Below are 20,232 nucleotides of genomic sequence, written 5' to 3'. Positions count from 1 at the left end.
AGAAGAGAAGGCTTTGGGGAGACTTTAGAGCAGACTTCCAGTACCTTATATGGGCTACAGGAAGGCTGAGGAGGGTCTGTTTAGAAGAGCTCATAGTGAGAGGAAGGTGGACAATGGTTTGAAACTGAGCAGGGTAGCTTTAGGTTGGATATCAGGAGGAAATTCTTTATAACGAGAGTGGTGAAATACTGGATCAGGTTTCCCAGGCATCATAGAATCAACCAGGTTGGAAGAGACCTCCAAGATCATCCAGTCCAACCTAGCACCCAGCCCTATCCAGTCAACTAGACCATGGCACTAAGTGCCTCATCCAGTCCCTTCTTGAACACCTCCAGGGATGGTGACTCCACCACCTCCCTGGGCAGCCCATTCCAATGCCAATCACTGTCTGTGTGAAGAACTTCTTCCTAACATCCAGCCTAGACCTCTCCTGGCACAACTTGAGACTGTGTCCCCTTGTTCTGTTGCTGATTGCTTGGGAGAAGAGACCAACCCCTACCTGGCTACAACCTTCCTTCAGGGATGCAGTTGAGGTCCCATCCTTGGAGACATCCAAGATCAGACCTGAGGTTTCCCTGGGCAGCCTGATCTAGTTAGAGGTGTCCCTGCCAACTGCAGGCAGGTTGGACTAGACGACCTTTGATGGTCCCTTCCAGCCCAATGCAATCTGTGAATCTGAATTTTGATTGCAGTGATGACCTTTTCTGTTCCTTGTGAGGGTTTTCTTTTGCTTCTGTGAAACATGAGGTCACGTAAGGGTTGCAGACCTTGTAAGGAGCAGCTGAGGGAACTGGGGTTGTTCAGCCTGGAGAAAAGGAGACTGAGGGGAGATCATCTGGCTCTCTACAATTCCCTGGAAGAGTGATGGACCCAGATGGGGGTTGGTCTCTAATCCCAGGTGACAAGTGACAGAAGTGATGAGGATGAGAGGAAATGGCCAAAAGTTGCCCCAGGGGAGGTTTAGACAAAGTCTTCCCTGAAAGAGTGGCTAAGCCCTGGAACAGGCTGCTCAGGGAAGTGGTGGAATCCCAATCATAGAATCATAGAATCAACCAGGTTGGAAGAGACCTTCAAGCTCATCCAGTCCAACCTATCACCCAGCCCTATCCAATCAACTAGACCATGGCACTAAGTGCCACATCCAGTCTTTTCTTGAAGACCCCCAGGGACGGTGCCTCCACCACCTCCCTGGGCAGCCCATTCCAATGCCAATCACTCTCTCTGTGAAGAACTTCTTCCTAATATCCAGCCTATACCTCCCCTGGCACAACTTGAGACTGTGTCCCCTTGTTCTATTGCTGGTTACCTGGGAGAAGAGGCCACCCCCCACCTGGCTACAATGCCCCTTCAGGTAGTTGTAGACAGCAATAAGATCACCCCTGAGCCTCCTCTTCTCCAGGCTAAACAGGCCCAGCTCCTACAACCTCTCCTCATAGGATTTGTGCTTCAGGCCCCTCACCATCCCTGGAAGCAGTCAAAAATGTATGTAGCTGTGGTACTAAGGGACATAGTTTGGTGGTGATCTGGCATGCTGGAGTGCTGGTTTGATTTGATGATCTTAAAGGTCTTTTCCAGTCTCAGTGGTTCTGTGGTTCTCTCTGAACTGATCAGATTTTCCTTGCTCAATGAATAAATAAATGGACTCTTTGGCACTCTCTTCCTTTTCCTTCTCTCCATGCAGTCCATTACTGGGGAATAACACTCTTCTCTTTCTTTTTTCCTGAAGGGTGGAGAATTCCTTTCCTGGCAGGAGAGGCAGGTTTTTGCTTGTTCACTGAGATGCATGCCTAACCTTGGAGCAACTCTTTCTGTCACCTTTCTTCGACTCTGTACTGAACACTTCATCCTGCCTTCTCCTTGCTCTGCTCACGTGGAAGCTCTCTGCTGTATTCCACTCAGGAGCTGGCCTGCAGGCTGAGTTTCAGGCCTCACAAAGCAAGCTCTTACCCCATGCATATGAGAGAGTTCATCAGGCTGTCAGGTGAATTGTTGGGCAGTGACCTTAGGTCTGATCTTGGCCAGCATGTGTCTGGCTGTGTGGCAGCATGGCATGTGTCCCTGAGCCAGCTCTTGCAGTCAGCACCATTGTAATGGCTCTCCCAGAGATAAAGGCAGCCTAACTTATCACCCCTGGGGTTCCTTAAGCCAGCCCAGGGGCAATGGTTTGAGACTAGAGCAGGGTAGGTTTAGGCTGGACATCAGGAGGAAGGAAATGTGTGACCAGCAGGACCAGGGAAGTGGGCATGCCCCTGTGCTCGGAGCTGCTGAGGCTGCACCTCGAATACCAGGTTCAGTTTTGGGCCACTCACTCCTAGAAGGACATTGAGGGGCTGGAGTGGGTCCAGAAAAAGGCAGCAAAGCTGGCAAAGGGTCTGGAGAACAGGTCTGGTAGGGAATGGCTGATGGACTGGCATTCACACTAAAGAAGAGAAGGCTGAGGGGAAACTCATTGCTCTCTAGAAGAAACTGCTTAGCTTTCTGTGCCTTGGGCAAAAAGGAAAAAGGCAATTAATGGTGAGTAACGGAATCTGATTTCATCAGTAATTACAGCAGAGTCTTTAGGAGCTGATTGTCCCCCTCAGGTACCTGCCACTGGCCTGGCTTTGACACTTACAGAACTTGTGTTCCATTGCAGGTACATGTCCACTTTGTATTCACACCCTGATTTTCCAGAGAAGGGACCCAAGGAGATCAATCAAGAGCTGATGAACTCTGTGAGCCACAACCCGCTCCTGCTGCTCACTCCTCAGAAAGTCAAGCGCTACATCGAAGCTCTGTGGAATAAGAAGAGCTCAGGACAGCCTGTCACTTTCACAGATATCTTTGGAATGCTGATAGGTGAAACCCTTATCCATAATGTGAGTTCATGTTTTTTTAGGTCATTGTCAGAGGTGGGAAACTGTTGATAATTGGGAAGAGTGCAAGAGTGGTCAGGCATCGGAACAGGCTGCCCAGGGAGGTGGTGGAGTCACCATCCCTGGAGGTGTTCAAGAAATCTCTGGACATGGCACTCTGGGCCATGCTTTAGTGGCCATGGTAGTGTTAGGTTGATGGTTGGACTTGATGGTCTTAGAGGTCTTCTCCAACCCAAATAATTCTTTGATTCCATAATGTCTTTCCTTTCATGTAGAGAATGGACACCACTTTGAGCAACATGAAGGAGAAAATCGACAGTGCTCAGTGTGCTCTGCCGCTCTTTACCTGTCTCCACGTCAAACCAGATGTCTCAGAGCTGATGTTTGCAGGTAGGTTTTCAATCTGCCTGTTGAGTCACTTGGTAAAGGAAGAGAGAGATGCATGGCTGACAAAAAAACTTGGGTTTTTAAGTACTTTTTGTAGCCTGCAACTTGATAGAGTTTGAGATGATTAGTCATAGGGCAAGGCTTAGGAAGGAATTTGCTGTGATATGAAACATTCCTCAGGACTTAACCAAGTTTGCATTGGTAGGAACTCAGCCCAAGGAGATCTTTTAATTCATAGCAAGAGTAGGAAGTGGTGATACTGAAGGATATATCAAACAGGCACATCACAAGGACTCCTGGTGGGCATAAAAAGGTGTTTGGGAAATGGGCCTGTTTATGTTCAGTGACTTCTGGGAATATGAGAGTGGAATCTGATAAAAGAAGGCTCCAGGGTGACTTTACAGCAGCCTTCCAGTACCTGAAGAGGGCTACAAGAGAGCTGGGGAGGGACTGTTTACAAAGACTTGGGAGTGGTAGAACAAACCAGAATGGATTGAAGCAGGAGGAGGACAGATTTAGACTGGAGATTAGGAAGAAATTCTTTCCAGTGAGGGTGGTGAGACGCTGGAACAGGTTGCCTGGGGAGGCTCTGGATGCCCCATCCCTGGAGGTGTTCAAGGCCAGGTTGGATGGGGCCAGCTGGTCTAGTGGAAGGTGTCCCTGCCATGGCAGGGGACATGGAACTGGATGATCTGTAAGGTCCCTTCCAGCCCAAACCATTCTGTGAATCTAAGAATCTATGATAACAAGTTGCTCAGAGATAAGTGACCCCACAACAGGTAGGTGGATGCTTCCTCATCCTGCACCAAGGTTACAGGGCTTTGATGAACAGGCAGCCATATGGCCCTTCATAGAACTGAACAGCCACTCTTGGTGTGAAATACATAGTAAGTTTTGAACAGAAACATTCACCCTTTCTTATCTAGTAGTAGATTAGAGATGTAGTTGAGCTCCTTCATGTTGTTTCACAGTATCACAGTATCACCAAGGTTGGAAGAGACCTCACAGATCATCAAGTCCAACCCTTTACCAGACGACTTTCCTTCTGGGAGCCATAGTTCAAGATTCCATGCAGGTCTTAATAGCTTTCATGTCCCAGGCTTTGCATGTTTTCCTCCCAAGAACATTTCTGACCTGGATGGCACCTGCCATACCCAGAGCTTCAGTAATCGGTTTGACTGAGCATCATTACAGTGATTTAGCTAGAGACAGCTTTGCTGATTTGACTACTCTATTACTGTATGTTTGATTATTACACCAGCACCTCAGGACTGCTGGTCAACAGCCAGCTGAACACGAGCCACAGTGCCCAGGTAGCCAAGAAGGTCACCAGCATCCTGGCTTGGATCAGCAATAGTGTGGCCAGAAGGAGTAGGGCAGAGATTGTTCTCTTGTTCTCAACACTGGTGAGGTTAGAGACAGATAGGGGTCAGTCCTCTCTCCCAAGTAACAAGTGAGGGAGTGGTCCCAGGTTGCACCTGGGAAGGTTTAGGTTAGACAGGAAGGAACACTTCCCTGAAAGGGTTGTTCCCTGAAGGGGTTGTCAAGCTCTGTCCCAGGCTGCCCAGGCAGTGGTGGTATCCCTATGGCTGTAGGGATTTCAAAGCTGTGTAGATGTGGTGCTGAGGGACACGGTTCAGTGGCAACCTGGCAGTGCTATGTTAATGGTTGGACTCTGATCTGAAAGGCCTCTACTAAAGATTCTCTGATTCTGTTTTGGATTAAAACACAGTCAAGAAGCTAGCCCACTTTACTGAGATTTACAGACTAAGTATTTCTCTTGATGAAGAGTTCTTGTCTCTTGGGACATTAGCCAGCAGTGTGCACAGGTGGCCAGGAGACCCAATGGCATCCTGTCCTGGATTGGGAACAGTGTGGCCAGTAGGACAAGGGAGGTTCTTGTGCCCCTGTACTCAGCACTGGTCAGGCCACACCTTGAGTGCTGTGTCCAGTTCTGGGCCCCTCAATTCAAGAGAGATGTTGAGGTGCTGGAAAGTGTCTAGAGAAGGGTGACAAAGCTGGTGAGAGGCCTGGAGCACATCCCTGTGAAGAGAGGCTGAGGGAGCTGGGGGTGTGCAGCCTGGAGAAGAGGAGGCTCAGGGCAGAGCTCATTGCTGTCTACAACTCCCTGAAGGGAGGCTGTAGCCAGGTGGGGTTGGTCTCTTCTGCCAGGCAACCAGCAACAGAACAAGGGGACATAATCTAAAGTTGTGCTGGGGGAGCTCTAGGCTGGCTGTTAGGAGGAAGTTGTTGTCAGAGAGAGTGATTGGCATTGGAATGGGCTGCCCAGGGAGGTGGTGGAGTTGCTGTCCCTGGAGGTGTTCAAGAAGCAACTGGATGAGGCACTTAGTGCCATGGTCTAGTTGACTGGCTAGGGCTGGGTGCTAGGTTGATCTGGCTGATCTTGGAGGTCTCTTCCAACTTGGTTGATTCTGTGATTAAGTAAATGGATTAAGTTGTACATGTCCCATCCCTGGAAGTGTTAAGACCAGGTTGGAGCAACCTGATCTAGTGGAAGGTGTTCCTGTTCACTGCAGGGCAGCTGGACTAGATGACCTTTTAAGATCCATTCCAACCCAAACCATTCCACGACTTGAGTGCTGTTCACTATGTCAAGGAGCTTCTGGAATGAGAGAAGGGATTGCTAGAGCCATTTAATTTTAAGGCAGAAGTCTTGGATCTGTGTTCTGAGAAATCAGCATCCTTTCTACAAACACACAATGGAAGTTGAATATTGCAGGTTAAATTCTAGCACTAAATCCAGTTTCACTTTCAGCATGGCTCTGAATCTGTCAGTTTGTGTTTATGTATCTAAGGGGAAATACCATTAAATTCCTGGACTGAGTCTTCAAATGAATTTCCTTCTGCTCCAGTGGATGTGTAGATCTGTGGGTGGTTTATCTGGAAAATAGGATGTTGTATTTGGCTTTGTAGATAAGTAGGAGTTCTCAGCAGTCGTGATTAAATCTTTCCTTTTCAGGATGAGTGATTAATCTTCTGCTTAATTTTTCAGCAGAAAGACTCAGTGTCTTGAGGAGGGAGTAGATGGCAGCCTGTCAAGGGTCAGGGCTGGGCCAAACGCTAGACAAGTGCCAGAGGCTCTCCATGAAGTTTTCTGCTTCTCAAAGAGAAGTGAACAGAAAGAGGGGAGAGAGACTGATGAGGTGGAAAGAAACTGAATCAGCTGGGATGGAAAGAAGAACAATGCCAGGGAATAGACAGAGAGACATAAACCAACATGGGAGCCAACCCCTGATGGCAATGATAGAACCATTGGCACCACTGATGCTAGGGGCGGGCACTGGGCAAGTCTCAGACGGATTCAGCAGCAGAAGGGAACTGGACTTAGGAGCTAGATTCAGGAGCACACAGATCAGGATGAAAGTTTTCCTGAGACATTGTCCAATGAAGAAGAGGCTTGGCGCCAGAGATGTCTCAGCTTGCACCTGCAGATGCCATCCATGGGATGCAATCCCTTCTTAGATAGTTGAGGGTCACCTGTCCTGTCTGCTTCCTCCTCCCCACAGGTGCCCACTCTGACGTCCTGCTGCCCAAGGTGGGGCACAAGCTATGGCAGTGCCTGTGGTCTCTGCAAGTCTCAGGCAGAGGCTTTCTACAGCTCAGCACTTGGCAAGGTCTCTGCCCATCAGCTTCTGCCTGCTAGAAGCAGGCTCTGGCTGGTCAAACCTACCCTGGGTATCAAAAAGTGGTTCACTGAGCAGATCTTGAGCTGGGAAGTGGCAGCACTGAGCAGAATTGATTCTGCTCTGGCTCAGACCAGGACACCTTTCTAATTTCAGAATTACTTCTGATGTGTTTGCAGAAGCTATTGAATGGATCACAAGTGAGAATATGGAGAATAAAGTGGTGCAGTGCAAAAAATGTAGGCTACTTTTTGTGTTCAAGCAAAGCCTGGCTGAGGCACTTAGTGCCACGGTCCACTTGGTTGGCTAGGGCTGGGTGCTAGGTTGGACTGGCTGAGCTTGGAGCTGTCTTCCAACCTGATTGATTCTGTGGCTCATTATTTTTGCAGCACATTCTCTGATGTAACCAACTCCACTGGTACCACAGGCAATATTTCCCAATCAGCCTTAATGCCTTTTTCAGCAAAGGTTCATTTCACAGCCATGTGTCATATAATGGCTTTGGAATTGCCCTGCTAAGATCAGAAAGTGCAGCTGGGCATTTTATTCCATAGATTTTTTTTTGAGCCCTCTGTCCAGCACAATGATACAGACTTCTAAGAAGTATCTTTGACATTGTTGTGAAGTTTCTCAGCTGCCTCTCATCTTTGCCTTTTCTTTCTGGAATATTTCCCCACTTTTGTGATATTATTTTTTCATTTCTCTTCACATGTTTGATAGGATCACCATGGAAGGGAAGACATTTAAAACTGAGACCCATGTTGCATATCATAGATTCATAGCATGGTTTAGGTTGGCAGGGTCTGTGATGGTTTGGGTGTTACCTGTCCCCCACCCACACTTAAGAAAATCACTCAGACTAAACTCAGCTGACCTGGAAATTGAATGAAGCTTTATTTTTGTAGCTGAGCACAACATTCAAGCAGGTATTTACAATCTCTGTAGCTAGAGACAGAAATATACAAGTTGAAAAGTAATACAGAAACACAGCAGCCCTCCCAGAAACCTGAGTCCCCAGGAGGGGCTCCCAACCACCCTTCCACCTTCTCCCCACCCCTATACCTTACCCCAGACTTTGCCTTATCTTCAAGGTGAGTTTGGAGGGTCAGCCAGGGGGGTTAGGAAGCAGAGGGATTAGTCTGGCAGCAAGTTGGGTTAGAGAGAGAGGTGCAGCCCAAAAAGCCAGAGAGAAACTCTGTTATCTATGTTTGTGTTCTTATTCTTACCCATCTCAGCAAGCCTCTGAGTGCAGTAGACATCTCCACTGTTTCCTTTTCACAGCCTCTAGTCTAATCCTTCTCATCAAAATATCCCAGCTAGGCTCAAACTAGCACAGGGACCTTGAAGATCATCTAGTTCCAAAACCTCTGCCATGGTCAGGAACACCTCCCACTAGACCTGTTCCAGTGGCTAGGGTGGTTGTTGATGCCCCCTTCCTGGAGATGTGAGGCCTTGAGCAACCTGGTCTAGTGGAAGGTGTCCCTGCCCATGGCAGGGCTTTTGGAACTAGGTGATCTTCAAGGTCCCTTTCTTGGACATGGCACAGACCTTGTGTTTTTTTTTTCTTGTTCATGGTCACTACTTTTATACTTAGGAAGTTTTTATACTTGGGAGATTTACTTACACTTAATGAAGTTTTTACATCCTCATAATTTTTCAGCACAGTTTATTGTGATAAGAGAGAATCAGAATTCTTCTCTGCTTAGCCATTAGACTGTCCTTCATTTGAAGTCAACACTGTGACTTCTGAGAACCTAAGAGCTTTTCCTCTTGGTTATTTAACTTCCCATTTAACCTACATTTCTTTGCTGGGACAGAAGCTTCATTTGTTTAGGTCTTTTCATTCTCTGTTTCCATTCAGGTTTGAGATTGCTAATGAAGCACAATTTGGTTTCTTCTTTTGCAGACTGGGTGGAATTCAGTCCCTATGAGATTGGAATGGCCAAGTATGGCACTTTTATGTCTCCAGATTTGTTTGGAAGCAAATTTTTCATGGGGACAGTGGTGAAGAAGTACAATGAAAATCCCTTGCATTTCTTGATGGGTGAGTATGTGACAGCAGAAGGCTTGAGAGTAAAACTTGTTTAAGTAGTTGATGGACACAAATTTTGAGACAAGAAGTAGAGTTTTCAGTTTGTTGAAGGCATCCATTTGAAGGACTTCACTGACTTGGATTGGTATTCCCAGTGTTGTCTTTTTGTACCTGCTACCAGTATCACAGTATCACCAAGGTTGGAAGAGACCTCACAGATCATCAAGTCCAACCCTTTACCACAGAGCTCAAGGCTAGACCATGGCACCAAGTGCCACGTCCAATCCTGCCTTGAACAGCTCCAGGGACGGCGACTCCACCACCTCCCCGGGCAGCCCATTCCAGTGTCCAATGACTCTCTCAGTGAAGAACTTTCTCCTCACCTCCAGCCTAAATTTCCCCTGGCACAGCCTGAGGCTGTGTCCTCTCGTTCTGGTGCTGGCCACCTGAGAGAAGAGAGCAACCTCCCCCTGGCCACAACCACCCCTCAGGTAGTTGTAGACAGCAATAAGGTCTCCCCTGAGCCTCCTCTTCTCCAGGCTAACCAATCCCAGCTCCCTCAGCCTCTCCTCGTAGGGCTGTGCTCAAGGCCTCTCCCCAGCCTCGTTGTCCTTCTCTGGACATGCTCAAGCATCTCAATGTCCCTCCTAAACTGGGGGGCCCAGAACTGAACACAGTACTCAAGGTGAGATCTAACCAGTGCAGAGTACAGGGGCAGAATGACCTCCCAGAATGACCATAGAGGCATAGAATGATAAAGGTTGAAGCAGACCTCTAGAGATCATTGAATCCAATCCCCCTGCCAAGGCAGGATCACCTGAGGCAGGTCATGCAAGAACACATCCAGATGGGTTTTGAAAGCTTCCAGAGCCACACTCCACAGCCTCTCTGGGCAGCCTGCTCCAGGGCTCCAGCACCCTCACAGTAAAGAAGTTTCTCTTCATGTTGAGGAGGAATTTCCTGGGTTCCAGTTTGTGTCCATTGCCCCTTGTCCTACTATTGGGAACCACAAAGAAAAGCCTGGCACCTTCAGCCTGACACCCTCCCTTCAGCTGTTTCTAGATGTTGATAAGATCTCCTCTCAGCCCTCTCTTCCCCAGACTAAACAGCCCCAGGCCTCTCAGCCTTTCTTCATAGGAGAGATGTTCAAGGCCCATCATCATCCTTGTAACCTCCATAGGAATCTCTCCAGCAGGTCCCTCTCTCTTGAGTTGGGGAGCCCTAAAGAGGACACAGTATTTTTGGTGTGACCTCATCAAGGCAGAGTAGAGGGAGAGAGGAACTGCACACGCTTTTCTTGATGCACCCTGGGAGACCATCTGCCCTCTTGGCTATGTACACTGGAGCTTATGATTTAGCATGTTCCAAAATGAGAGGTGTTGAGAAAGCAAGTAACTGCTTCAGTAGTGCAAGAAATGGGTTTTAGTTCCAGTAGCCTCCTTCATGGTTTGCTTTTTTCCCTTCCAGGTGTCTGGGGTAGTGCATTTTCTATATTATTTAACAGAGTGCTTGGTGTCTCCAACTCCCAAAACAAAGGACCCACCATGGAAGAAGAATTAGGTAATATTAGTAACTAATCTACTGTGCAGAGCAATTCAGTCCTCCTTGGAAGGACAATCTTGTCCATAGCCACAGAATCACAGCATCATGAATCATAGAATCAACCAAGTTGGAAGAGAACTTTGAGGTCATCCAGTCCAACCTAGCACCCAGCCCTGTCCAGTCAACTAGACCATGGCACTAAGTGCCTCAGCCAGGCTTCTCTTGAACACTTCCTCCAGGGAGGGTGACTCCACCACCTCCCTGGGCAGCCCATTCCAATGGCAAATCACTCTCTCTGGGAAGAACCTTCTCCTTGGAGGTCTCTTCCAACCGAGCTGATTCTATGAACATCCTGCCTGGCACAACTTGAGACTGTGTCCCCATGTTCTGTTGCTGGTTGCCTGGCAGAAGAGACTAACACTCATCTGGCTACAACCTCCTTTCAGGCAGTTGTAGACAGCAATGAGGTCATCCCTGAGCCTCCTCCAGGCTAAACACTCTCAGCACCCTCAGCCTCTCCTCACAGGGCTGTGTTCCAGGCCCCTCACCAGCTTTGTCACCCTTCTCTGGTCACTTTCCAGTATCTCAACATCTCTCTTGAATTGAGGAGCCCAGAACTGGACACAGCACTCAAGGTGTAGCCTGACCAGTGCTGAGTACAGGGGAAGAAGAACCTCCCTTGTCCTACTGGCCACACTGTTCCTGAGCCAGGCCAAAATGACATTGGCTCTCCTGGCCACCTGGGCACACTGCTGAGTCAGCTTCAGCTACTATCTGCCAGCACCCCCAGCTCCCTTTCCTCCTGGCTGCTCTCAGCCACTCTGTCCCCAGCCTGTAGTGCTGCTTGGGGTTGTTGTGGCCAAAGTGTAGAACCCTGCACTTGGCCTTGTTAAATCTCATCCCATTGGCCTCTGCCCACCCATCCAGCCTGGCCAGGTCCCTCTGCAGGGCTCTCCTACCCTCCAGCAGCTCCACATCTGCTCCTAGCTTGATGTCATCTGCAAACTTACTGATTTTAGTGATTTTAGCTTTGAAATAATAACCCTGAGATAGTACTGAACAGTCAGCAATAACTCTATGTTATGTGAAAACAAAGCCATAAAGGGTAACAAAATGCAGTTTAGAGAGAAGCTCACTCCTTTCTGGTTTTGTTTCTCTCTCCTAATGTTATGAGATAAAACCCACTTTGTTTCTTACCTTCCCAGTGGTACTGACCTTTATTTTCCACACATTCTCCAGCAGACCTTTCATAACTTTTGATTTCCCACCACTATTTTGAAGTCTACCTGTTCATGTGGGTGCTATATAGGACAGGCCATACCTTTTCAGGTGCATTATGAAGACTGTGATAGGTTTATGACTTTTGGTTGTTCTGCCAATGAAACTGTAGCACTTCAAAGTGTTTTTTATGTTTCTTTCAACAGAAAATATTAGGCTAAAGCACCTGGTGAGCAATGACAGTTCAGACAGTGAAGATGAATCACAGCAACCAAAAGGTGAGGAAATCTCCTTCTTTTATTTCCTGGTTTACTTATCTCAGCAGCTTTTCTGTAGCCTGGTCAAGTATCCAGATGTGGTTAATTAGCCATAGCTGCTTTTCCTTAATCTTACCAATAGTCTCCTATGAGCTTGGCAAGGGTCAGGGCTTGGCTGGCCACTAGACAAGTGTCAGGGGCTCTCCATGAAACCCTCTGCTTCCCAAAGGAAAGAAGGGAGAGAGACTTGGTGGGGTGGGAAAGAAACTAAACCAGCTGGGACGGAAAGAACAATGATATGGAATAGAGACACAGAGGCACAAACTAACATGGAATCCAACCAATGACATCACCACTGGCAACACTGATGCTGGGGGCAGGCACTGGGGAAGTCCCAGGTTGGACTCAGCAGAAGATGGGAACTGGATTCAGGAACACAAGGATCAGGGTGGAAGGTAGAAGGGACAGTCTTGCTGGGACACTGGCCAGTAAAGAGAAGGCTCGACCCTGCTGATCCCTCAGCTTGCTCCTGCAGGTGCCATCCATGGGATGCAATCCCTTGTTAGACAGTTGAGGGGCACTTGTCCTGTCTGCTTTTCCCCACACGTGCCACCTCTGACTTCCTACTCCTCAAGGTGGGACACAAGCTGTGGCAGTGCCCTTGGTGTCTGCAGATCTCAGGCAGAGCCTTTTTGCAGCCCAGCCCTTCACAGGAACTCTGCCTATCAGCTTCTGCCTGCTAGAAGCAGGCTCTGGCTGCTCAAACCTGCCTTGAACTTCAGAAAATGCCTTACTGAGCAGAGACTAAGCTGGGAAGTGGAACTGATTCCGCCGTGGCTCAGAACAGGACAAACTGACAGCTCTGCTTCTGTTTATACCAATGGTAAAAGTTAATTGCCTGGCCCTAAGAACTCAAAGGAGCCAGCAGCTCAGCCAAATAGCAGTACATTGCACAGGAGAACTCAGGAGGGCCTTTGGTTTGACTTCCTGCCTCCTTCTCAAGCTGATGGTGAAATCATTCCCTCCAACAGCCCAACAGTTTTGATGTCAGCCCAACACAGCTTCAGAGAGCACAACAATTTCACACCCAAAAATGATCCTTGCTGAGCCAGGTGGTCTCCAGAAGCCTGTGGCCAGCAAGCTACAGAGCTCAGAGGCATGTTTGAATTGTTACCCACACAGCAAACTGACACTGTCATTATTTTCAAGGTTTCCTTGGCCAAATATTTCCCTGAGAAGGGTTTAGTTTGTGTTTCCAGAATTCTCAGATAACTTCTAGCACCTTGACAATTGACACTGGATACAGGAAATTCCTGGGGCTCAGAGTCATCTGTTTAACAATGCCCAAATCGAGTTTCCCAGAAGAGCCACAACCACGTGGGGAGCACTGAGCAGTGAGAGGGAAAAGATCCTACTGAAAATTGTCTTTAGGTATCAAAACCATCTGGGAATTTCTGTGGTTTTAGTCAGAGTCTCAGTCTCACCTTAACAACTTGGTGATTTTTTTGGGGACAACAGTGATTTTCACTCACATTTTTAACAATGAAACCAAAGGGCAAACCTCATGGTCATGAGGAATGATTTCTTATCCAAAAGGATTGTTGAGTCCTGGAACAGGGTCCCTAGAGCAGTGGTGGAGTCCTCATCCCTGCAGAGACTGAAAAGCTGTGTAGATATGGTGCTAAGGGACATGCTTTAGTGGTTACCTGGCAGTGCTGGGTTAGTGGCTGGATCATAAAGGTCTCTTCCAAGCAGAATATTTCTGTGATTCTCTTGGAATGCAGGGGTTTGTCATTTTAGAATCTCGAGGAAGAAAAGAAAACCTTAGGAGATGAGGTAGTGGATAATGTCATTAGCTCAGTGAAGTGGTTACTTCTTCAGCTCCTCAGATGTGAAAAATAATGAGAAGGTGATTCTAAGTTGTGTGGTTCTCTGCAGAATTCCTGTCAACACTGCACCCACCACCAAACACTACATACGTCTCTCTCATAGAATCACAGAATCAACCAGGTTGGAAGAGACCTCCAAGATCCAGGCCAACCTAGCACCCAGCCCTAGCCAGTCAACCAGACCATAGCACTAAGTGCCTCAGCCAGGCTTTGCTTCAACTCCACCACCTCCCTGGGCAGCCCATTCCAATGCCAATCACTCTCTCTGACAACAACTTCCTAACAACATCCAGCCTAGACCTCCCCCAGCACAACTTGAGACTGTGTCCCCTTGTTCTGTTGCTGGTTGCCTGGCAGAAGAGACCAACCCCCACCTGGCTACAGCCTCCCTTCAGGGAGTTGTAGACAGCAATGAGCTCTGCCCTGAGGCTTCTCCAGGCTGCACACCCCCAGCTCCCTCAGCCTCTCCTCATAGGGTTTGTGCTCCAGGCCCCTCACCAGCTTTGTTGCCCTTCTCTGAACAGGTTCCAGTATCTCAACATCTCTCTTGAGTTGAGGAGCCCGGAACTGGACACAGCACTCAAGGTGTGGCCTGAGCAGTGCTGAGTACAGGAGCAGAATAACCTCCCTTGTCCTAGTGGCCACACTTCCTGATCCAGGCCAGGATGCCATTGGCTCTGCTGCCCTTGGATAACCCACAAATCTGTGATTTTGGTTTGCACTTCAGAAGGTTAACTGGCTCACCATTGGATATTGTCACTTTCCTCTGCAGGCACTGAAAACGCTGAGGCAAATCAGGAGTATCAGAACAGCAGCCAGGAGAGCTGGGTGCAGCGAATGCTGATGGCCTTGGTGGGGGACAGTGCCCTTTTCAACACCAGGGAAGGGCGTGCTGGCAAAGTGCACAACTTCATGCTGGGACTGAACCTCAACAGCTGTTACCCCCTCTCTCCTCTGGCAGACCTTCTTAAGCAGGAGTCCCTGGAAGAAGATGAACTAGATGCAGCTGTTGCAGGTCAGTTTGCAGGAAGCCCACCTTGCTGTGTGTTTATTAGTAACACCAGAAATGATGACTTCTCAGTGTGGTGGCATCCAGCTTAGGAGCCTTACAGCAGCATCTACCTGAATGAATGCAGGAGAACATTTCTCTAGAGGCAATTGTGAGTACTGGAATCATAGAATGCTTTAGATTGGAAGGGATCTCAAGGATCATCCAGTTCCAACCCCCTGCCATAGGCAGGGACACCTCCCACTAGAACAGATTGATCAAGGTCTCATCCAAAGTGGCCTTGAACATCTCCAGGGAGAGAGCATCCACAACCTCCCTGGGCAACCTGTGCCAGTCTTTCACCACCCTCACTGTAAGGTACTTCTTCCTTATATCTAGTTTGAATCTTCTCTCTGCCAGTTTAAACCATTCCCCCTTGTCCTGTCAATACTTGTCAGTAGTCCCTCCCCAGCCTTCCTGTAGGACCCCTTCAGATACTGGAAGGCCACTATAAGATCTCCTCAAAGCCTTCTCCTCTCCAGTCTGAAGAGCCCCAACTCTGGTAGCCTGTCCTCATAGCAGAGCTGTTGCAGCCCTCTGAGCATCTTCATGGCCCTCCTCTGGACCTGCTCCAACAGTTCCATGTCCTTCTTGTGCTGGGGGCTCCAGAACTGCACACAGGACTCCAGGTGGGGTCTGAGGAGAGCAAAGGGGCAGAATCCCCTCCCTTGCCCTGCTGGCCACACTGCTCTTGCTGCAGCCCAGCACACAGTTGCTGTCTGGGCTGCACTCACACTGCAGGCTCATGTTGAGCTTTTCATCACCCCAGACCCCCAGGGCCTGTTCCTCAGGGCTGCTCTCAGCCATTTGCCGCCCAGCCTGGAGCTGTGCTTGGGATTGCACAGATCCAGGTGCAGCACCTTACACTTGGCCTTGTTGAATGTCATGATCAAGAGCAAAAGCTGGGAAGGGATTGGGTGCCTCAGAGGACACCATGTGATGATTGTCCCTCTGTACTGGGCACTGATGAGGTTGCACTGTGATTACTGGAGTCAGTTTTGGGCCTGTGAGAAACAGCTGAGAGAGCTGGGGTTTAGTTCTCTGAAGAGGAGGCTGAGGAGAGACTTCATCACCCACAATTAGAGGTGATGCAAAGGTGGTTAGAGCAAGGTGGGTGTTGGTCTCTTCTCACTTGCAACAAGTGACAGGACCAGAGGAAACAGCCTCAGCTCATTCCAGGGGAGGTTTAGGTTGGGTATGAGGAAAACATTCCTTCCCAGAGAGGGTTCTCAGGCACTGGAGCAGGCTGCCCAGGTTGGTGGTGGAGTCACCCATCCCTGGTGGGATTTAAAAGACACCTGGGTGTCGTGCTCAGGGATGTGGCTTAGTGCCAGTGACTTAGCAGCAGTGGTGGCATTGTGACCTCTAGGCGAGCGATTGGACTTGATGACCTGACCTAGTCGAGGATGTCCCTGCTGACTGCAGTGGAGGGTTGCACTAGAATCAGCTTTGGAGGTCCCCTCTAGCCCAGCCCATTCTATGGTTCTATGCTCTCTATTCTGTGATTCTGTGATTTCTTCCAACCTCACCAGTTCTGTGATTCTGTGCTCTTTGCATGTTTCTGTGCAGAGGCACAGCCCTACCACCCATGCCTCGTGGTAACTCTGTAGGCACTTCAGCCCCTATTTCCTCTGAAGAGCACAGGGATTGTCCTGGCTGGTCATTATGCAAGGGTAAATACCAGATGTCGTTTAAAAGCTCAAGTATCAGAGGAGCTCTGTTGTGTATTTGTTAGTGTAACAAATCCCTTGGAGTGCTTGTAGAGTAATTTCCATCTGTAGTCTTCTTTCTAAATATTTTTATCATCTCAGGGGTGTTTACAGTTGGGTAATCTTAATATTTAGAGTAGTTGTAAAAGACAGGAAAGCCAGTAGTAAGTTTAGGGGAAAAAATGACAGATAATTAGAATTTTGCATAATTAAGGCCCGTAGAGAATCTTCAGAGTCAACCTTCAGCTTCTTGGGGTTTAATTTAAATTCAGATCATATGCTGGGCCTGCACCTCAGAGACAGTTCTTGATGGTCAGAGGGCTGGAGCAGCTCTGCTATGAGGACAGGCTACAACAACTGGGACTCTTCAGCCTGCAGAAGAGAAGGCTTTGAGGAGACCTTACAGTGGCCTTCCTGTATCTGAAGGGGGACTGTGATGGTTTGGGTGTTCCCTGCTCCCCCCCCACCACTTTGGAAATCACCCAGACTAGACTCAGCCAGCTCTGGAATTGAATGAAGCTTATATTTACAGCTTAGCTCAATAGACAAGCAGATATTTACAGTATATACAGCTAGAGACAGAAGGAGACAAGGTAAAAGGTAATATGGAAACACAACAGCACTCCCAGAAACCTGAGTCCCCAGGAGGGGCTCCCAACTGCCCTTCCACCTTCTCCCACCTCTCCCACCCCTCTCTCTCTACCTTACCCCAGACATTGCCTTGTGCCCAAGGAAGAATGGAGGGGCAGCCAGGGGGGTTAGTAAGCAGGTGGATTAATCAGAGAGACAGATGGTGAGGTTAGAAAGATGCAGCCCAGAGCCTGGACAGAGAGCGACTCCCTTATCTATGTTTGGATTCTTGCTCTTATCCATCTCAGCAAGCCTATGAGTGTAGTAGACACCACCATTGTTTCCCTTTCACAGCCTGTAATCTAGTTCTTCTCACCAAAACATTCTAGATAGCTTCAAAATATCACAGGGACCTACAGGAAGGCTGGGGAGGGACTACTGACAAGGTCTTGTAATGACAGGACAAGGGGGAATGGGTTTAAACTGGAAGAGAGGAGATTCAAACTAGATGTTAGGAAAGGGTTCTTTAGCATGAGGGTGGTGAGACACTGGCACAGGTTGCCCAGGGAGGTTGTGGATGCTCCCTCCCTGGAGGTGTTCAAGGGCAGGTTGGATGAGGCCTTGGATGACCTGTTCTAGTGGGAGGTCTCCCTGCCTATGGTGGGGGGTTGGAACTGGATGATCCTTGAGGTCCCTTCCAACCTAAACCATTCTGTGATTCCTTTTGGGCAAAATGTCTGGCACAGCTGTGACATAATTGCACTGTATTGCCTACACATAAACCTGATGAAATAAGCCCAAAAGCTATGAGTAATTGCAATAGTACAGAATCAGAGAATGGTTTGGGTTGAAAGGCATCTTTGAAGGTTATCTGTCCAGCTTTTCTGCACTCAGCAGGGACATCTTCCACTAGATCAGTTTGCTCACAGCCTTGTCAAGTCTCACCTTGAATATTTCCAGAGATAGGGCCTCAGCTAGCTCCCTAGGCAACCTGTTCCAGTGTTCCACTACCCTTAAGGAGCAGAACTTGTTCCTAACATTCAATCTAAATCTGCTCTTCTCTAATTTCAAACCATTGTCCCTTGTCCTGTCACTGCAGGCCTTTGGAAGCAGTCCCTCTGCAGCCTTCTTGTAGCCCCTTTCAGGTACTGATAGGCTGCTACTAGACCTCCCTGGAGCCTTCTCTTCTCCAGGCTGAACAGCCCCAGCTCACTCAGCCTGTCCTCATACCAGAGGTGTTCCAGGTCCCTGATCATCTTCCTGGACCCACTCCATCAGGTCCATGTCCATCCTGTGTTGAGGGCTATATTATTATCAAGAAGAGTTTAAAGACCCCTGAAATGGCAGTAGACAGTCTACAGTTTGATCAGTGGTGTAATTGGTGTGATTTTAATGATGTGAATTGATTTCAGGCTGAGAGGTTTTGGGCTGTTCAGCCTGGAGAAGAGTAGGCTCCAAGGAGACCTTATGGTGGCATTTCAGTACTTAAATGGGCCAGTCAGAAACCTGGGTACAGACATTTGAGTAGGGCTTGTGGTGACAGGATGAAGGGTGATGGTTTGATGGTCCACATCAAGGCCTGGAACATAGGCCTGTGAGGAAAGGCTGAGGAAGCTGGGGGTGTGCAGCCTGCAGAAGAGGAGGCTCAGGGGTGACCTCAGGGGTGACCTCATTGCTGACTACAACTCCCTGAAGGGAGGCTGTAGCCAGGTGGGGTTGGTCTCTTCTGCCAGGCAACCAGCAACAGAAGGGGACACAGTCTCAAGTTGTGCCAGGGGAGGTCTAGGCTGGGTGTTAGGAGGAAGTTGTTGGCAGAGAAAGTGATTGGCATTGGAATGGGCTGCCCAGGGAGGTGGTGGAGTCACTGTCCCTGGAGGTGTTGAAGCAAAGCCTGGCTGAGGCACTTAGTGCCATGGTCTGGTTAATTGGCCAGGGCTGGGTGCTAGGTTGGACTGGATGAGCTTGGAGGTCTCTTCCAGCCTGGTTGATTCTATGATTCAAGAGGAACAATTAGCTTAGAGAGAAGGGAGACATTTTTAGCACTGAGGCTGTTGAGGCTTCAACACCTCCAGGGACAGCGACTCCTCCACCACCCTGGGCACCCCATTCCAATGCCAATCACTCTCTGGAGATGTGGAAGAAAAGCATGGATGAGGCACTTAGTGCCATGGTCTGGTTGATTGGCCAGGGCTGGGTGCTAGGTTGGACTGGCTGAGCTTGGAGGTCTCTTCCAACCTGGTTGATTCTATGATAGAATGTTAGATGTCACTGGGACTGGGACCAGTGCTGTTTAACTTCTTGTCCAGTGACATGGACAGTGGCACTGACACATCCTCAGACTTGCTCATGACACCAAGCCGTGTGGCCTGGTTGACATGCCAGAAGGAAAGGATCCATACAGAGGGACTTGGACAGGCTTGAGAGGTGGGTCCAAGCCAACCTCATGAAGATCAGCAAAGCCAAATGCAAAGTCCTGCACCTGGGTTGAGGCAACCCCAAGGTAAAATATAGGCTGGATGAGAAGTAGCTCAATAGCAGTCTGGAGGAGAAGGACTTAAGTGTGTCAGGTGATGCAAAACTCACCATGAGCCAGCAATGGTCGCTGGCAACCCAGCAGGCAGCTGTGTGCTGGGCTGCATCCAAAGCAGTGAGAGCAGCAGGAGGTCTCTGCTGAGACCCCATCTGGAATGCTGCATCCAGTTCTGGGGGCCCCAGCATAAGAGGGACATGGAGCTGCTGGAGTGGGTCCAGGGGAGGCCACAAAGAGGATCAGAGAGCTGGAGAACCTCCCATGTGGGGACAGGCTGAGAAAGTTGAGGCCATTCAGCCTGGAGAAGAGAATGCTCCAGGGAGACCTTAGAGGAGCCTTCCAGTGCCTGAAGGGGGCTACAGAAGAGCTGAGGACAGACTTTTTACAAGGGCTTGGAGTGATAGGATGAGGGGGAATGGACACAAGCTTGAGGGGCTCAGATTTATACTGGAGATTAGCAAGAAATTCTTTCCAGTGAGAGTGGTGAGACACTGGAACAGGTTGCCCAGGGAGGTTGTGGATGCCCCCTCCCTGGTGGTGTTTGTGGCTAG

At 48.9% G+C, this 20,232-nt stretch overlaps 1 protein-coding gene across 2 annotated transcripts in view; it reads left to right on the top strand.

Annotated features, from left to right (window-relative positions):
* PLA2G4A (phospholipase A2 group IVA) overlaps positions 1-20,232 on the top strand; it is a 93,288-nt gene that overhangs the window by 60,773 nt on the left and 12,283 nt on the right. For both annotated transcript variants that reach the window (XM_064148047.1, XM_064148048.1), the window contains 6 exons: positions 2,636-2,858; positions 3,131-3,245; positions 8,793-8,930; positions 10,386-10,478; positions 11,885-11,956; positions 14,597-14,839. In XM_064148047.1, the coding sequence (XP_064004117.1) occupies positions 2,636-2,858; positions 3,131-3,245; positions 8,793-8,930; positions 10,386-10,478; positions 11,885-11,956; positions 14,597-14,839 (884 nt within the window). The remainder of the gene's footprint in view (positions 1-2,635; positions 2,859-3,130; positions 3,246-8,792; positions 8,931-10,385; positions 10,479-11,884; positions 11,957-14,596; positions 14,840-20,232) is intronic.

This window comes from Pogoniulus pusillus, chromosome 8 (genome assembly GCF_015220805.1).
Source record: "Pogoniulus pusillus isolate bPogPus1 chromosome 8, bPogPus1.pri, whole genome shotgun sequence".
Taxonomy (NCBI): domain Eukaryota; kingdom Metazoa; phylum Chordata; class Aves; order Piciformes; family Lybiidae; genus Pogoniulus; species Pogoniulus pusillus.
Note: the sequence above shows the minus strand (reverse complement) of the source record. Positions and strands in the feature narration are given on the sequence as shown.